Raw genomic sequence first — 17,763 nt, 5'->3', positions numbered from 1 at the left:
CAGAATATCTGCGCAAAACCTTGCAGCCAGTCCAAGTTTATGCTGTACAAGATATCTATGATCTGACCTAACTTTTCTGAGCAAACTGCTGATCCACAGGGCTCTCTGCATCCTTATGTCCTGCGGAGGTGGGACCCAGGCAGGAAACAGTGCGCCAGGGAATCCACAGCCCAGCAGCCTTGTGTGAATGTGTCTAAATTCCCTTTCTTCCATCCTGCACCCGACAACACTGGGCTGGACCCAGAGCCGGCCCAGCAACAGCGCCCAGCCAATGAGCCAGATCCTTTGCTGGCTTTCAGGTCTAGCCCTCAGGCTACTGGATTCCGCAGTTAGACAGACGCAGCTGCCCCTCCCTCACTCTCAGGGTCGACCTTTTAGACGGAGAGTGGTATCATGAGGACAGGGCCAACCCTCTCCATTTCAGGAGGCCCTGGAAATTGACCTGTTTAAGCTGGGAGAAATGTCTCAGCATTCTCACAGGTCTGTTCCATTTCAAAAGCCAGACTCTTTAGGACAAGAGTGCTTCCTCCTTGGGGCTCCCACGGGGCAGGGGGACAGAGACTGGGTAGTCTGGGCTGCAGAAGCCATGGGCCGGATCTGGGCATGCTGCTGCTGAGGGGTGGGTGCGGTAGGTTTGGGGGTGGTGGCGAGGGGGAACATCTCACTTCCCCTTTTGTCACACTTGAAGCATTGTGTACCATGCAGCCCAGAGGAAACTCTTTATAGGCAAGTCTTCCTTATTTTCTACAGGCAGTGTTCCACCCAAAGATTCAGCAATGCTGCCAGCAAAACACAAGGCCTTGTGTCAGGAGAAGCGGAAAAAGACGCGATGGGAGAGGTACGGGACAAGCCACAAAGCAAACACAGGGCTAGGAGCTGGAAAAGGAAATCAAAAAGGATATTGAGCACTGGAACGTTAGCACAGTTAATGGGATGGCTGAAAAACAGCCCTCCCCACTGACTCCTCCACCCCAAGCCCCCTTCCGGCTGAAGCTCTGTCTCCTTCTAATTACTTACGTGTCCCTTTTTCTGAAGAGGCTGGGGGAATAAGGAGGCTGAAATGCCATCGTTTAAATTTGTCCTTGCGTCTGTCTTATCTTCTCTCTTCCCCTCTGATTCCCCTCCAGCGTGGAGGACTAGAGACAGGAAGGCCACTGCCACTTACATGGTTACTTTGGCTTCATGGAAAATCCCCAAAGTCCAGAAGGAGGGAAGCAAGAAAGAAAGACAGTGACAGAGAAAGCGCCTTGTCCTCTGTGGGTCATGTGAACTGCCCTGCATGGCCAAGGCCCAGAACCCTGACTCTGGGCGGCAGGAAACAGGAGAGGAGGATGTAGACACAGAAGCAGAAGGCCAGTGTGGGAGGGACCCCGAGGAGAGCCCCAGTGAAGATGGACACTGTCTTGGAGAAGCAGCTCTGACAACCAATTTGGGCCAAATCCTGACACCAAATGACGACAGGAGCCATGAATCGTGCCTTTCAGCTCCCTCGCGGACAGGGTCCCATGTGAGCTTCACAGACAATCTCCGAGTGACACGATGGATGACAGGCAGAACCAAACCCCATTCTGACAGGGCAGCCCGCCCACTCCCCCTCATTCAGAGAGGTACAAAAAGGGCCCTTGTTGGAACCATCTTTGTCACCCCAACTTTGATGGCTACTCATGGGCGGGGGGAGGCGGTTTGTCCTGGTGCCTCTGCAAGACTGGAAGCGTTGGCAGCACGATCCAGGAATGCTGTTTGGCTCGGTGGATCTTAAATCTCATGAACCTTGTGTCAATATTTATGCCTGTCTCCCTTCACTTTATGCCTCGCAGCTGGGAAAATCTACCTCCATACTTTTTCCAAGCCCTCTTTTTTTCCACCCTTCCCATGACCCAGCCCTGAGACAGAAATAGATATTCCTGAAGAACAGACTACAAAATTAACCTTGGTGAATGGCATCACCTCCTTCTCCTCCTCCTCTTCCCTCTCCACACCACCCTAATCATTCAGTTTAAGTCGGTTCCACTTGATTCAGTTCAAAATTGATTGAATGCCCATTCAAAGTGCAAGGCCCATTTTGGGGAAATTCAAACAAACCTACCAACCAACTGGTAGTACAAGTTAAAAATCGTGCTTCCTTCCAGAATATCCTGGGCCTGTGGTACAATCAGGAGGCTCCTACTTGGTTCAATCTCAGTGAAATGTTTGCTTCGGGAGGCAGGGGAAAGCCTAGGGCTTGAGGGTGGGTTGAAGGGTAGCTTGGGGTTCAGGAGGGCCACACCACTGCCATGCCTGGGCATTACTTCATTCCTCAGAATTGGCTGTGCTCTTCTTCTCCTCACCCTAGCCTTTGGGGAGAACACAGCAGCCACAAGGCTCGGAGTTTCTATGTGGGACCAAAGGCTCCCCGACATGGTGGCCAACAGTGCCAGGGCCTCTCACTCTGATTCTCTTCCTTAACCCCCAGGGTTTGTAAACCAAGGGGTTTGTAAACTTTGCTTGGAAACAAAGCATAGATCTGCTCTCTCTGGTCTAACCGTCCCTTCCTTCTGAGATGGACAGTGTCAAGGGTGGGGGGGCGGGTCACCTCTACCTGCCAATTTCTTGGTCTTCCTTCTTCGGTTGGCTCCTCTTGGTCTTCACCTCTGCTCCACTTCACCCTCCCAGACCTGCGCCATCTTTAGGCAGGCAGACTCCTCACTCTACCCCTGGTCACAGCCCACTCCAGGGGCAGGGAAAGAAAGCAGCAAGAACATGGCTACTCTTCCTGTTGGCACCAGCCCTCCACCAGCCTGTGTGAGCCAAGGAGACACTGGCAGGGGCTCTCTCCATCCCTGCTGCTCTGTGAAGCAACCCTGAAATTCCAACCCATTTTTTTTCTGTTAGTTGTCAAGGTTACTTTGAGTGGTATGTGGAGGACTTAGGGCTATTGGCAATGCTTTTGGAAGATGAGAATGAGGAGGATCCTATTGGGGATGTGGAGCCAGCAGACAAGAGGCCCATGAAGAAGCCAAGGTGGAGCACCTGGCTCCATCGTGGGTCCTGCTATATAGAATGGGTGACCTTTGTAGTGGTGCAGGTTTCCTGGGGAACAAAATGATGGTAATACTGCCAGCCTCTTTAGGCGCCTGGGCACCTGGGCCATGATGGGGAAGCATGAGGAGCCTCCCAGGGCTCTTGCATTGTATGACTCAGGCCATCGCTTACCTCACAGCAGAGCTATTCACCAAGGGCTCACTTGAGGTAGCTCCCTGATCCTCTGTGGTAGGACTCTGGATGGTGAAAAGGGGCTCTGAAAAGGGCTTCCTACTCTCTGGCCACCTACCCTCACCCCAGAGCTTCCTGGATGGAAGGAAGGCAGCCTCCCTGGAGTGAGGCAGTGCTGGGAAGGGCAGGGGACACGATACTGGCCAAACGGAAAGAAGAAGAGAAATGAGGCAAGCTCCTTCCTGGGCAGGCCACCCGTCCCCCCAACCTCAGCCATGGGAACAGTGCCAGGGAACTCAAAGGAGTGTTGGGAGAGTTAAGGAAAGCCTCCTGGCCTGGTTTGAGAATTGCTGACAAGGAACACACACCTCACCAGGAGGGAAAAAGAAGCACAGAAGCACACACACACATTTATGTAAACATTCTCTCAGCTTTTCACCAAGTCCAGTTCACAGATATAGGCAGGAGAAGGGCATCATGCAGATCCTCCCCCTCTGCCTCCCTGTCTCTGTGTGTCTCTTGCTGTTGCCAGCTTCCTCCTGATGCAAAAGAAGCAGTAAAGCAATAGGACACGGCAATATGGCAAAGCAGGAGGACACTCTAGACCAAGCCAGAGTATCAAAAGACATAGCCCTGGCTCTCTCCAACATCCAGAGCTGGCCACGTGCTGTGCAGACATCCTAGGTGACGGGGTCTTAGGGGAAGCTTAGAGGGGGTACGGGGGGAGCCAGCTGAAGCCTCACCCTGTACACCAGGAACAGGAATCCCTGGTGCCGCTAGGTCCACAGGTTTCAAAGATGTCAATCACACATTAAAATAAAGGAGAAACAAAAAACAAGTGCTACGTGGGGTGCCTGGGTGGCTCAGTTGGTTAAGCATCTGCCTTCGGCTCAGGTCATCAGCCCAGGGTTCTGGCATTGAGTCCTGAGGCGGGCTCCCTGCTCTGTGGAGAGCCTGCTTCTCCCTCTGCCTCTCTCTCTCTCTCTCTCTCTCTCGTATCTCATGAAAAAATAATTGAAATCTTTAAAAAACAAACAAACCCCAAGCATTACGTGTACACAATCAATCATATGAATGCCTAAGAAATGGCTCTCCCAGGCTCCTCATGAGGACAGTTCTAACTAGAGCCAGCCCTGGCACAGATGCCACATGTGACCGGCTACCTGAGAAGTCTGATTTGAAGGGCACTGAGCAAAAGTCCTCTCAGTCCTTTGCCCGACCAGACTACTGTAGTGTCTACAAACGTCACCATCCGAATCAGAACCTTGGATTCTAATGATCATTCCAGGACCGCTTTATAATTCAAGGAACTAGGAATGTTTATTCTTCCTGCCAAAAGCCCTGGGAAAGGGCCATGGTCTGCTATTATCAGTGACGAGTACTCAAGTATGAACTCAATTTTCCTATTACTTTCAACAGAGTGGTCAGTGGCAGATCAGCACTGGAAAGCGACCAGACACACAGCAGGTACACCTTGCTGGTGGGCTGCAGAGGGAAACGGATGGGTCCTCATGGGGTTCTTAACATCAGGATCTCCTAGACGGAACTTATGGCTGGACTCTAGCCCTAGAAGATCCAGTGGAATAGTGTGTGGCTTGGGAAGGGTGTTTTCCGATGGGTCGGATGCAACTCTTCTGTCTCTACTCCACAGAACTGCTTTTGAGAACCGCTGGCCTAAAGGGGACGGCCAAAACAAGGTCCACCCAAAGAGCCCCCAGAGTGTCAGGGTCACCAAGATCTACTTTGGATGATACACAATGATAGAGTTCAGCACATTCCAGGTCTAATGTCTGTTTGCCTTTCGCTCTCTTTCCCTTTCACTCCTGAACACTTGATCAGAACATGAATGAGAGATGCTATTAGAAGGATAACCCAAACCTGCTCTTATTTATAAATCAACCTCTGCCAAATTTTGCCTGTTAGAAGGAACAGATTGCTTCTAAGACACTTCACAGCTGTCAGTGGCGGGAACTCTTGGCCTGGGAGTTTGAGGACAGAAGGTGGGCATCCCAGAATGAAGAAGGAGAAGAACCCTGGGGGGAGGGAGAGAACAGGGAAGGGCTGATTTTTTTCTAATAGCGCAGTTTGGTCAATTAACCCAGCCCTGCCTCCCTTCCACAAAAGCCAGCTCTTGCTCGCCTTGTGGCTATCACCACCAGGTCAAACATGGGTCCATTCTGAGATTAGCTGGAGGGGTGTGACTAATTCCCCACCACCCCCACCCTGCCCAGAAGCCTGCTGGGGCTGACTACAAAGAGTCACCAGGATTTCTGCAAACATGCTTATCCCCACCCTGATCCAAACCTCAGCTCCCCTGCCCCTACCATCCTCACCCCTCCCATGGCTTGTGAGCTCCTCCCTAGCAAGAAGGTTTGCCCCCACTGCTCAGCCAACTCCTCTCTCCCAAGGGAGGGCTGAAGGGGAATTCGATGCTCTCTGTGGCATGCATCCGGCCTGTGTTTTGGTATTTTATTTTATTTTTATGTTTAATTTACACTGCCTGCTAGGTTTGGGGCTTAAATAAACAAAGGCTATGCTTCCCCCAAGGCTTGGACTTCCTGGTTGCCTGTCAGCAACAGTGACCCTTTTAACCTCCCCTCTCGCTCCTTGAGACAGGCAGTGCAGGGGGGTGGGGTTAGAAGAGAAAGATATTTTGGGGCCAAAGCCTGGAAATTCTTAGTGCCAGCTTAAAATACCACCCTTCTCCCCCACCCTTCTCTACAACATGAGTGTTAAGTCCCAACACCATCTTACCAAGTACAGAAGGCCATAGCAGAAGTCTAAGGGTAAAGCACCAAACTGGAAAATTCAAAAACATTTGTATTGATTTTTTTGGGGGGGAATCTACCTTTGGACATCTCTGTACCACTGAGCAAGGACAAAGGGCCCAGGTCTTTGTGGGTGGAGTAGCCTTCCAGGGCCTGTAGCATGGGCAGAGTGTGGTGGGCCTGCCCGGAAAAGGTTTCCTGCCAAAGCTCAGACACCTTAGAAAATAAGAGGAACACTGGCCCCTATGTCCCAGGATACAGCTCCAATAGCAAAGTAACAAATCCTGGTCAACAGTTCTGACATCCTGTTATTTGCTAAAACTAATAATACCATGGAGTTTGTTGACAGATCCGCAGAAGAGCTAAAGTAAATATGGAAACTGAGGAATGGCCAAGTATAGACAGTTCCTAGCTCAGCAGTTGAGAAGAAAGGAGTTTCACAGATAGTCCCTGGTTATCTTGGGGCACTGGGGCCAGAGCACAGTTGGGAGATAATCCAGAGGCATTGGTCCTGTCACTGGGTGATTTTTCTCCAGCAGGCTACTGCAATAATGGACTTGGCCCACTGAGCTGGTTCCTGAGCTCTTAGAGAATAATGGTAAGAATCGAGAGGGACTGCCCTAGTGCCTATGCCAGGGGAGGTGCTCCCTGAGAAACTTGGCTTTAGCACCCATTCTACATGAACTTGGTCAAACAGGAAGAAAGTACATCAGGAGGTCAGAGTTCTTTCTCCACCTTGGCCACTAGACAGCTGGTGGACTGCTTAGAAGGCTCTAAACCCCCTGTGCTGCCATCTGCTTATTCATGACATGGGAATGACGCTTCTCTCCCTGACATATACACCACACAAGGTGGATATGTGTACAGACACCCCAAAGTCTGGAAACAGAGATAATATCATTGTATTCTTTTTTTGCAGACTGACGATGTCTTTACAACAACATGGACAATATTTGCCTATGGTTCCAGACTTGGTGGACATCCTGTAGGTGGCATAGCCATCCATGTTCTTTGGAAAGTAACAAGGGTGTGACCATGATGAGTAAGGGTCCCGGTCCCCAAACACTGCTCCACGATGAGTAAGGGTCCTGGTCCCCAAACACTGCTGACACAACGGCTCACTGGGCCCTATCAATGCTATTTCAAAGTCTGGCATTTCTAACTTTTTGTCCAGGTTCCAAGTTTTGTTTCCATTGTGTCACAAGTCACCAGTACTGCTTGGGGGCGGGGGTAACATGAGGGACTGGTATCAAAGTGGAATCAACATTTAAATTCAGTCTCTTGAGGGGTGTCTGAGTGGCTCTGTCAGTTAAGCATCTGCCTGTGGCTCAGGTCATGATACCGGAGTCCTGGGATCGAGCCACGTATTGGGCTCCCTGCTCAGTGCGAAGTCTGTTTCTCCCTCTCTCTTCTTTTTTTTTATATATATCTTTAATACTTAAATGGCTTTATTTTTTTCATTGGAGTTCAATTTGCCAACATATAGCATAACACCCAGTGCTCATCCTGCCAAGTGCCTCCCTCATGCCCATCACCCAGTCACCCCAACCCCCCACCCACCTCCCTTTCCACTACCCCTTTTTCTTTTCCCAGAGTTAGGTGTCTCTCATGTTTCGTCACCCTTACTGATATTTTCACTCATTTTCTCTCCTTTCCTCTTTATTCCCTTTCATGATTTTTTATATTCCCCAAATGAATGAGACCATGTAATGTTTGTCCTCCGTTTGACTTATTTCACTCAGCATAATAGCCTCCAGTTCCATCCATGTCAAAGCCCCCCTCTCTCTTCTGCTTGTGTGCTTGCTCTCTCTCTCTGTGTCAAATAAATGAACAAAATCTTTAAAAAAGTAAATTCAGTCTCTTGAAGTTCTTTAGCAATCTGTCCCAGTACACAGGACTTGAACTTGCATAACATTTTGGCCTCAAGGGCCTCTTGGATGGCACAAGCAGTCAGTAATCGGCAGGACCTCAAGTCTTTCAAGCAGGACTAAAGGCACAGCCAGATAAGACCATGACTGGAAGTGGGCAACACACAAGATCTTCAGCGAGCATGGACTGGCTTCCTAGACTGAGAATACAAGTTCTGCAGGCATAGGGGTTTATCCTATTCACCATTGTGCCCCCAGAGTCTGGACCTGTGCCTGGCACACAGTCTCAAGATGGTAAATACATGCTTAATGAATAACTAAAAGGTTTGGACAAGTGTTAGAACTTTGCTAATAGCCTCTGTAGGGAAGAACTATATAGGCAAATTCATGAATTTGCCTTCTGTTAACACTGTGATTTGGAGACAATCACTGTCTGAGAGCAATTCTGCAGTTAAAAAACATGAAAGACTAGTGAAAATCAAACATACTTGGGAAACCTAACCCAAGTACAATTTAATTAAGTAGCCACTAACAACCTGGAACCAAGGCCCGACCTCTTCAATAAAAGGGATAATTCACCCGTGTGTGTGTGTGTGTGTGTGTGTGTGTACGTGTGTGTGCGTGTGCATGTGCTTGTGCGTATGCACCCGCTCATGGTTTTCTACTAATGCTGGGACTTTGGTCAGTTTCCATCTTTAGCTGGAGGGGCTGGGTCAGTTGGGAACAGGGCACCCACAGGGAGCAGTGGAGGGTGATGAAGCCCGGGACCAGGGCAGCCAAGTCTCGGCTGGCAGCAACATCAAAGAGGGATTTGGGGCTAGCAGGCCTGATTCTGAGCGAGTGACAGCCATATAACTGGAATGCTGTGTGTGGGGGGGGGGGGAGGTGGGGGAGGGTCAGGCAAAAACAACAACAACCCCGTCCTGACCAAAAATAACCAATACCGGCCAAGATAAAGGAAATTCTCACTGTTAATGTCACCATGGGTTTGAAGTGTTGAGGATCCCTGTTAAAATGAAAAGACTTTCTTGGGAGGGGCACTGTTCAGTTCTTCTCTGGGAAGGAACACCGTGGCCTGCCTAGTGCGGTCTGAATAGTAGGGGGCTCCTGGGGGAACTGCCCTGGGGCTGGCTAAGTATAGACGGGTGGAGTGCTGCCTGCGAAGGAGCCTCACAACAGCTCCTGGCTAAATGGGGCTTTGGGCTCTCAGGGGTACAGGCAGATATACCCACATATTCCTGGGCTCGCTCTCAATGTGACCAAAGTGCCTGAGCAGGCAGCTCAAAGAGCAGGGGAGTTTATGACAAAGGAGATCATCTCCTCCTGCTCTTCTCGGGAATGGGCTCTGAAGAAGCTGTGAGGAGCAGGGATATACCAGAGCCTTACTTTGCAACACTAACCTTCAGCATTCCCTGTCCAGGGGATCTCATTTGCTTGTTCTTCGGGCATCCTCCCTGCATATACCCTCCTCTACTTACTTGCTTATAAGCGGCATGGGTGAGAAGGGGACTCTCAGGTAGGCTCTGTGGCTGATAAGGGGTTGCTGGGTTCCCCCTCCCCATGAAGTCACTTCTTTATACCCAGAGCCTCCTTTATTAACCCAAAGGAATGAGTCTGGCTGGTGGGGGGGAGGGGAGTGCCAGGCAGAAAGGCAGGTTGCTGGGGGAGTTTTCTTTGGCCATTTCCTGCCACTCTCCATTGGCAGTCCTCCTCTCTGACTTTGCACTGGGCCACCCTGGCAGCAGGCACAATCCTCACACCAGAGCTCGCCAGGGTGGCCGGTGGCCCTCGCCCCTTGACACCCCTCCTTCCTGCTTTTGTAAAAATGCTGGCAGAACCTCAGCCCTGAAGCCCCGCTCTGGCTTAACCAGGTGATGGCCAACTGCCTCACACCAGGTGGAGCCAGGTTGGGTGGAGGGAGGGAGACAGGGGAATAGGGCCAGGCAGCCCCCACCCCACCCCACGGCCCTGTTGTGAGGTGCTGACAGCTGGGAGAGGACCTGAAACCAGTTAGCCTGGGGCTCCGGGCCAGCAGTGTATTTTCATCTTGTTTTGAATGGGACTGTCCTCCTGTAAACACGTCCGTGTCAGGGAGAAGAAAATGTAGAATGGCTTAAATTAGGTGGGTGGAATGCATCCCACCCATGAATCACCAGCACGGGGAGAATGCCCTACAGGTGGGCCTCACTTTACGCAAACCTGTCTTATAAAAGCCTCGCTTCAACAAGGGGGCCGCGAAGGACAGCTGTTAGGTCTTGACCTATCACAGGGAGATCTCAAAGCCACATCTGGTCTGAGTAAGAACAGCAGCAGCTCTTGAGTACTGATAGCTCAGCAGGCACTGTGCGAAGAGCCTTATATACATTAGCCTTTGGAACCTTGTCAACAGTTGAGGTAGTTGACAGGAGGGGGTGGGTATCATATTGTCATTAGGTCCATTCTGTGGATGAGAAAACAGAGGCCCAGAGAGGTTAAGTGACTTGCCTTGGATCACCCAGCTAGTAAGTGGCAGAGGCCAAACGTGAACCCCTGATTCTAAAGCTCTGGGTAGGCTCCAGCTAGGCATTTTGCTTTGTTTTGAGATTTCCAGTGGAGGCTACCTTCTAGGCACAGATGTTCCTTCCCACTGAAACCTCCTCCATCACAGCTGCAGAAGAACTGGAAACCTCAGCAGGGTCTGGGTGGGGAGCCCTAGGGTGCAGGCTGGTTGATTCCCATTGCAGTCCCAAGAGAGGGGAGGCCCCCGGCAGGTCAGGATGAGACAGATCAACTCAGGGACTGGAGGGCCATTTAAGGGCAACTGCTTGACCAGACTCAGGGAAGGCCCCTCAGGAACTGCACGTACAAACCACTCAGACGCCAGGCTGCAGAAGGGACAAAAGACTTAGTATAATCTAGTATAAGGAAAGACCAAATGTAAACATGTATTTTAAAACAAAATGTCATGGATCATGCTGTAGGCACAGGGCTGGCCCCCGGGGCCAAACTGTGAAGCAGGTGTCTGCCTCCAGAACCTTCCTGCTTCCTTTTTCAGGTACCTTCCTCCTGCCTGTCCCCTCAGGTGACCTGTGTCCTCCTGCTGCTGGGAGTTTCGTGGGCCCCCCCTTACTACCATCTGGGATGCCCCGTCCTCCCTAGAAGTGTCCACTTTAAGGGAGACTCAGTCTCCCTCCACCAAATGCAACATACCTGGTTTGGGAGCCAATCCTAAAGGACAAATCAGAGAACTGTATTTGTGTCAATGATAGGTAATGGCTCATAGGTTCTCCTCAGGCCTACCACAGGGGCTTTAACCCATAGATTTCAGTCAGTGGTATTTTAGGCATGGGTGGGGCTTCTTGGGGTGGAAAGGGAAAGAACTGTGGGGGGAGGATGACCATGGGAGGGGGGGATATTGTTTTTCAGGGATCTTCAAATCTTGCCAAGTAGGCCACAGGCTACTCTGACTGTAGGTAAGCCTGGCTCTACAGAGAAGGATAAATACCATGTCCTTATACTGATGCTGTATTATTTCTAGAACATGGTGGAAAGAGCACTGCAATAGTAATCAGGAGACCTGGGTTCTGGTCCTGTTTTGTCCCTGACTACCAGAACAACCCTGGAAAAGTCCTGTAACCATTCTGGGCCTCAGTTTCCCCTGTATGTAAAAAGACAGGATCAGGGCTGCAAATTTATATTGACTTGGGTGCTTACTTGGTGAATGATACCCCTCTTTAGACTGGGGGCTTCATGAAGCCATACGCCACAGGTCTAGAGCAGTGTCTGGCACATAGCAACGCTCAACAAATGGAATAATAGAATGAATGAACGAACTAAATGACTGAATGGCAAAAGTGACTTCTGAGGTTGCTGCTGGTTCTAATCATCTCTCAGCCTTAACTTTATCAGATGCAGCCATGCCTCTGAGTGGAGAGGCCCAGGCCAAGGGCTGGGTGAAGCCTTCAGGCCCTTGTGCTGAGGACCGTGGGGTGCAGGAGCAGCCTTCAGGACCCTAAGTAGCAGGCAAGAGCTTCCAGGAGGCCCAGGAGGCCTGCAGGATGCTGGATGGGAGGGTGGTAAGGGCTGTAGGAAGGGCACGGTGGGTCAGGAGGAGTCAGGAGAGTCACTTTTACACAGTTTTCTGTAAAACAGGAAGCCGAGATAACAGAGACCTGATGGGTGTCTGGACTGAGGTAGGAAAAGTGCCGAGTTGCATGGTGACTCAAGGTCAGGAGCTGGAACGGGGCCTGGAGCTCTCAAGCCTCAGCTCACCCCCTTGGGACTGCCCCTGGCTTTAGGCCAGCTCCCTGAATAGTTCCCCCACCCCCACCCACCCCTCCACAATTCCAGCTTCTTAGGCTATCCTGCTTCCTTGTCCAGGCGGCCCCGCTGTCTTCCCTACAGAGCCATGTGGAATCCCCCTCCCCCCCAGCCTCCCTCCAAGGACTCTGGTACAGTCACCCATCAGAGCTCTCAGAGGCCCACTTCTGGGCAGACCTGCCCCCCTTCTCAGTGTTGCCCTCATTTACACTCTGATGCAACTCCTCCCCTTCTTACACAAAAGGGGGAGGTTTGCCTGCACAGCCTCCTCTCCACTCCTAACATCCCCCCTGTGTCCTCTCCCCCACTCTGTGGCTAGGGCCTTCTCCTAGGAGCAATCTTGGGCATTATTCAGAGGTGCTAAGATTTTTCTCCCATGGCCCCACCCTTTCCTCCAGCACCCATCACATTGTAACAGGGGCCACAGTTTCAATCCAAAAGAATGAATCTCTTAAGAGTGACACTTCAGGTACAAGTGAGCCGAGTGAGGCTCACTTGTATCTATGGGGTGGGGGGCCCTTCCCAGAATTCCCAAGATAACACTATGGAGGTGCTTACCTCCACACTCTGCTCTGAATGCTCATTAGGCTGATTCTGGCATTTGCTTTCCTTGGGGAGTTGGGAGACCAAAGTTCTGATTCCATCAATCCCATTAAAACGGTCTGTGTGACCCTGGGCAAGTCATTTCATCTCTCAGAGTTTTAATTTCTTCATCTGTCAAATGGGCGTCAATCACTCCATGACCTACCCACCTTGACAGAGCTATTATAAAGACGAAAGAAGAGAGAGAGAGAGAGAGAGAGAGAATGTGGGGGGTGGGAAGAGAAAGCGAGCTTTTTAAATGGCAAGGTCCTGGACAAATAAAAGGAATTATTATGTCTCCCTTCTGTTATGCTTGAAGGACTCATTCAGGTTGGACTGTAGGGCCCTCCTTACAAAAGATGCCAGTGCGCCTCTGGAACCTTTCCTCTCTCCTGTCCTGTCTCTCCTCTAGGGTTTGGCCCTAAGCCACATCTGGTCTCCTGTGCACCTCAGCTCCACTTTAAGAACATCTCCTGCCCTGCCCCTGTCCTCTTCACCACCCATCATGTACCAGTAGGCCTTCCTTTGCCATCCAAGGGCCTCTAGTCATTCTCTCTCCCTCTCCAGCCATCTGTGTGCCGAATGACCACTCTTTTAGCCCTGACCTCAGTCATCCCCATCAAAAGCTTTTAAAAGGAAGGACTCTGGGGTGGGGGTTGGGGCTGGGAATGATTGAACTTGACCATTTGCTACAGAGGCTGAACACAGAACAGAACACCCAGCATGTGCTCAAAAAACATACCATTGTTTGGCTATGTGGGGAGGGGGGGGCAGGGTGGAGCTTTGGGGGTGGAGTCTGTTTTGAGCCTCCTGAAATCAAGCCAGATAGGCAATTGCCTGCTCCACCTCTAGATTCGCCAGGCTCTGCCTGCCTGCTATTCCCTCCAATCTTCCCCTTTACCTCTCAACCCCGATAGTGGGCTGGGCTCTTTGATCTCTAGGACCTGCACACTAGAATGTGATCTCGGCCCTCCCTGGCCTAGTTCCACAGTTTCTCTGGTGAACCACCCCCCCCCCCCAGGGATGAGAGGCTGGGAGCAGTTTGGGGCACCCTCTGAATTTCCCAGAATAAGCAATCAGTTCCCTCTGAAGGACCTCACCCACGAGTCTCTTTACCTAAGAAAATCTGGGATTCCCCCCACCACCACTGCCCCAAATCAGGAGCTCCTGAGCTTTTCCTAGAGGCTAGAGAGTGATGCCCACCACAGTTCGGCACTGCTCCTGTACAAGGGCCATGGCAGTCCCCTTGGCTGGAATGTCTCTTGGTCTGGCAAACACTGGAAAGAAGGTTTCTCCCCAGATTGTGGGGGCAAAGCCCTTGCCTTCCTCTGAATGCTCCCTCAGGGTTTCCTTTCAACCTGCCCTTCCCAGGAGGAAATCAGAAGCAAAAGGTGACCTTGCCAGGCCTTGCCAGGGACTGGTGACAAGGTGGCAAAGCATGGCCTCATTCTGTTGGCCCTGGCCACCTGCCGCCCTCCCTGCCTCTGCCTGTTGCCAGGCCCCCATGTTGGCAGGCAGGTCTGGGGGAGGTGGGATTCCCTGGAGGGCACCAAGAAGGCTGGTCCCATAACAGAGATGGCAAAGGTGGTCTCAGAGGCCCAAAGGTGAAGCAGCTGAATCAGTGGCAGGACTCTGAGGTAAACGAAGGAAGAGGGGAGTCCACCATGTAGAGTCTGGGTCTTCGGTGGCAGTGGGAGGTTGGTAAGAAAGATCACCAAATCTCACATTTGTTAAACCAGTAATGGAAAGAATGATGATGATAATAGCTACTACTTATTGAGAGGTTATTAGGTACCAGGCACTGTGCCAAGTGCATTTCATGCATTATTTCCTTGATTTCTCACAACAACCCTATGTAATTTTGTTTTGTTCTGTTTTTACAGATGATACATGAGGGAATGGCAGTTCAGGGAGTTTGTGACCAGCCCAATATCACACACCTAGCACTGGTACTTAAGGACCTCGTTGACTCTGGAACCTACACTCTTCACTCCTAAGCCAGCTGTCACTGCTCCTGCCCCAAGCATGACCCTGGTGGCCAAAAGGCCCACCAGCTACCCTCCAATGTGGCTGGGCCTCACAACGACCCAAGAACCTCATTTACCTGGAACTGACTTTTTTTCACCTCACTTTTCACACACACCCCCACTGAAGAGCCCAACAATTTCAATCAGGGATTCTTTTAAGAGCATCCAATGGATGGGACAGGGGCCACACCAGAGGCCGATGCTTTAAATCGGGAAGGAGACCAACTTTTGCTCTTGGTCCTGCAATGACATGGTCACATGATCCCAGGCAGGCTGAATCCCCTTTTAGGCCCTCAGTTCCATAACCTGCCCAGACTTTTTTCTCTGGTCCCAGGCAGAGGTCAGTAATGCATAAAATCTAAGAGTATCAAATTCTTAGTGATGGGCCTCTGACCATGCTTGCCTCCATGGAAGAAGCCCCATGGGTTTGAAAGTGTTCCAACTCCCCACTGTCCACTCAGGGCTTACCCTTTGGTGAGTCTGTTGTAACACTCACCACCACCCTCAACATGGTCTGGGAGCCGCTTGGTACCGCCATGCCAGGAGGTGGCTCCTTACCCACTAAGCCCTCTCTCCTTGAACATGCATCGGTGTCTAACCTTCCCAATCACTACTTTGAGATGACCTTGACTTGCCTTTTCCTCTTTTTCTTCCTCTCCTTTCCTACCACCCCCCACCAGCAGCCCACTATTGCTCTGGGAGCATCATCCTTCTTTTCTCCTGGCAAACAAGTCTGTGCACACCAGCTGGCTTCCTCCTTAAATGTGCAATCCTCCCCTTTGGCCTATTTGGCATTTCTGGCCTCTTTTTTTTTTTTTTTTTTAATTTTATTTATTTATGATAGTCACATAGAGAGAGAGAGAGAGAGAGAGAGAGAGGCAGAGACACAGGCAGAGGGAGAAGCAGGCTCCATGCACTGGGAGCCCGACGTGGGATTCGATCCCGGGTCTCCAGGATCGCGCCCTGGGCCAAAGGCAGGCGCCAAACCGCTGCGCCACCCAGGGATCCCTCTGGCCTCTTTTTGTTGCATTTTTGTTTTCCTACATATTCAGAGAGATGGAAGGAACCTTGAGGATCAATGAGTTCCATTCCCTCCTTTGATGGGGGAGGAAAGTGAAATTTGGGCTAGAGCAAATGACTTGCCCAGGGTAATACAGCTAGGCAGGGGGAAGGGCCAATACTTCATCAAGGTCTGCCTGATTTGGCAGCCGCTGCTCTTATTCTCTCTGTCCTTTAGGTAAGGCCTTGGCCCACCAGCACTTCTCTCCCCATCTCCAAATGTACCTATTGTCCATGTCACACCACTCGCCACTGATTCTATTCCCTGGTGCCCTTCCATGTATATATCTAGGTTTCCCAACAGAAAAGTGGTCTGGGGGCAGGGAGCCAACTAATCCTTCCTACTTGAATAAGGCACAAAGCGGGGAAATGACCTGCTTAAGGTCATACAGCTCATTAGTGGGAGACCTGGGAACAGGATCTGGGCCTCCTAGCCACTTCCACTCATCATGAAGCAGTGCACCTCTGCTGCTTTCTCATCTCCCCCTTCTGTACTCTGATGAAATTTCCTTTCTTGCCTCTTCCTCTCCCCTTTATCTTCTCCTCCTTCCTAACTTCTGCCTTTCTTGCAAACCTGACAGATTTCAGAGCTGGACAGGACCTCAGGGATCATTTAGTTCCACTGATCACTTAACAAAGGAGAAGACTGACAACAGGAGATGGGAAGTCATTGGCTTGAAATTGGGATAGCTAATTGGGGGCCCAGCTGGGATGAAGGCCTGGGTCCCCAACTGCCAAGTTCGGTGCTCTTTCAACTATCCTCTTCCTGTCTGAGCTTTAAGTCCAGAGTCCTTCCTTGAAGATTCCAATCTCCTCCCCTGCCATCCAGATCCAGTAGGATCTGAGAATGCTTGGGTCCAGGGTCCTACAGTGTCCCTGGTGAAAGGTGGAAAGAGCAGAGAGGCCAGCAACCACTCCCATATCCCCATATCTCACCCCTAGAGGCCCTGCCTGGCCTTGCCAAGAGCGGTGACTATCAAATATGTGTTGACATAAAGCCATAGCCTCTTGGATTCTCAGTTCATGGCCTAGATGGTGGCGTCAAAGCGTGAGCCGGCTGCAAAACGAGGTCAGTTCACTGTCCTCCCAATGGAAAAATCGTGTAAAATCAATAGCACTTATAACGTCAACCGACCTAGAGACCTTTCCTCTGTTTGTGTTTTCCTCCTGAGCTGCTCTTTCTCACCCACCCTGCTGTGAAGGCATAGACAACACAGGAATCTGGCAAGCGAAGCCAGGAATCTGGCAAGTGAAGCCAGGAATCTGCAAAGGCCGGCTCCCACCTCCCAGAGCCCCTGAACCTAAGGGAGAGAGGGGGCATGTTAAGGTCTGAATGGTTTGTGAAGACCCCCCCCCAAGACCCTCCTGGCTCCCTCAGGTGATGTTAATCAGATCCAAGGCCCTCCTGGGCAACTGACTCCTGGTTGGGAATAACCAGAAGCTGCTCAGAACTCCAGTAGAGATTCTGGAAGCTCAGCCCTACACCGGTTTACCACACTGGGCCTTCACTAAAGAAGAGAACAATCAGAAAGCCAATTAGACAACACCATGGGGCCTTCCTGCCCTGGGAAGTGTCTGAGGCCCTCAGACTAGAGTGGATGTTGGCCCTCTTCCCAGACATCCTGCCCCCACCTCCGTGGGTGTATCCTACCTTCCCTCCTTGCACACAGAGGGTGGCTGCCCCTGTGCTGTTATTTGCATGGTCACAAACAGGCTTCTTCCTCCTATCCTTAAACTGGTCCTACCACCAAGCCTCAAATTTCCACTATCACATGCAGTCCTTTATAGGAAAATATTGTGAGTTTATTCCTGCCTGGATTCGTTTGGCAAATATTTATCGAGCACCAAGCCTGGGTCAGACACTGGTAGCTTCTATCAACCGTGTATTGTGCTACTGAAGACTATTGTGCCTCATGACTTCCCTCTGAGCACTGAGGGCCAGATGAAACAGCACATTTTTTGCTCCCA

At 51.0% G+C, this 17,763-nt stretch overlaps 1 protein-coding gene across 9 annotated transcripts in view; it reads right to left on the bottom strand.

Annotated features, from left to right (window-relative positions):
• TSC22D3 (TSC22 domain family member 3) overlaps positions 1-17,763 on the bottom strand; it is a 62,669-nt gene that overhangs the window by 7,637 nt on the left and 37,269 nt on the right. The window contains exon 1 of one of the 9 annotated variants that reach the window (XM_077890092.1): positions 1,166-1,614. The exons of 7 other annotated variants lie outside the window; for them this stretch is intronic. In XM_077890092.1, coding sequence (XP_077746218.1) covers positions 1,166-1,599 — 434 coding nt within the window. In that variant the 5' untranslated portion in view covers positions 1,600-1,614. One more of the 9 variants, XM_077890099.1, reaches the window with a different exon arrangement.

This window comes from Canis aureus, chromosome X, assembly GCF_053574225.1.
Source record: "Canis aureus isolate CA01 chromosome X, VMU_Caureus_v.1.0, whole genome shotgun sequence".
Taxonomy (NCBI): Eukaryota; Metazoa; Chordata; class Mammalia; order Carnivora; family Canidae; genus Canis; species Canis aureus.
Note: the sequence above shows the minus strand (reverse complement) of the source record. Positions and strands in the feature narration are given on the sequence as shown.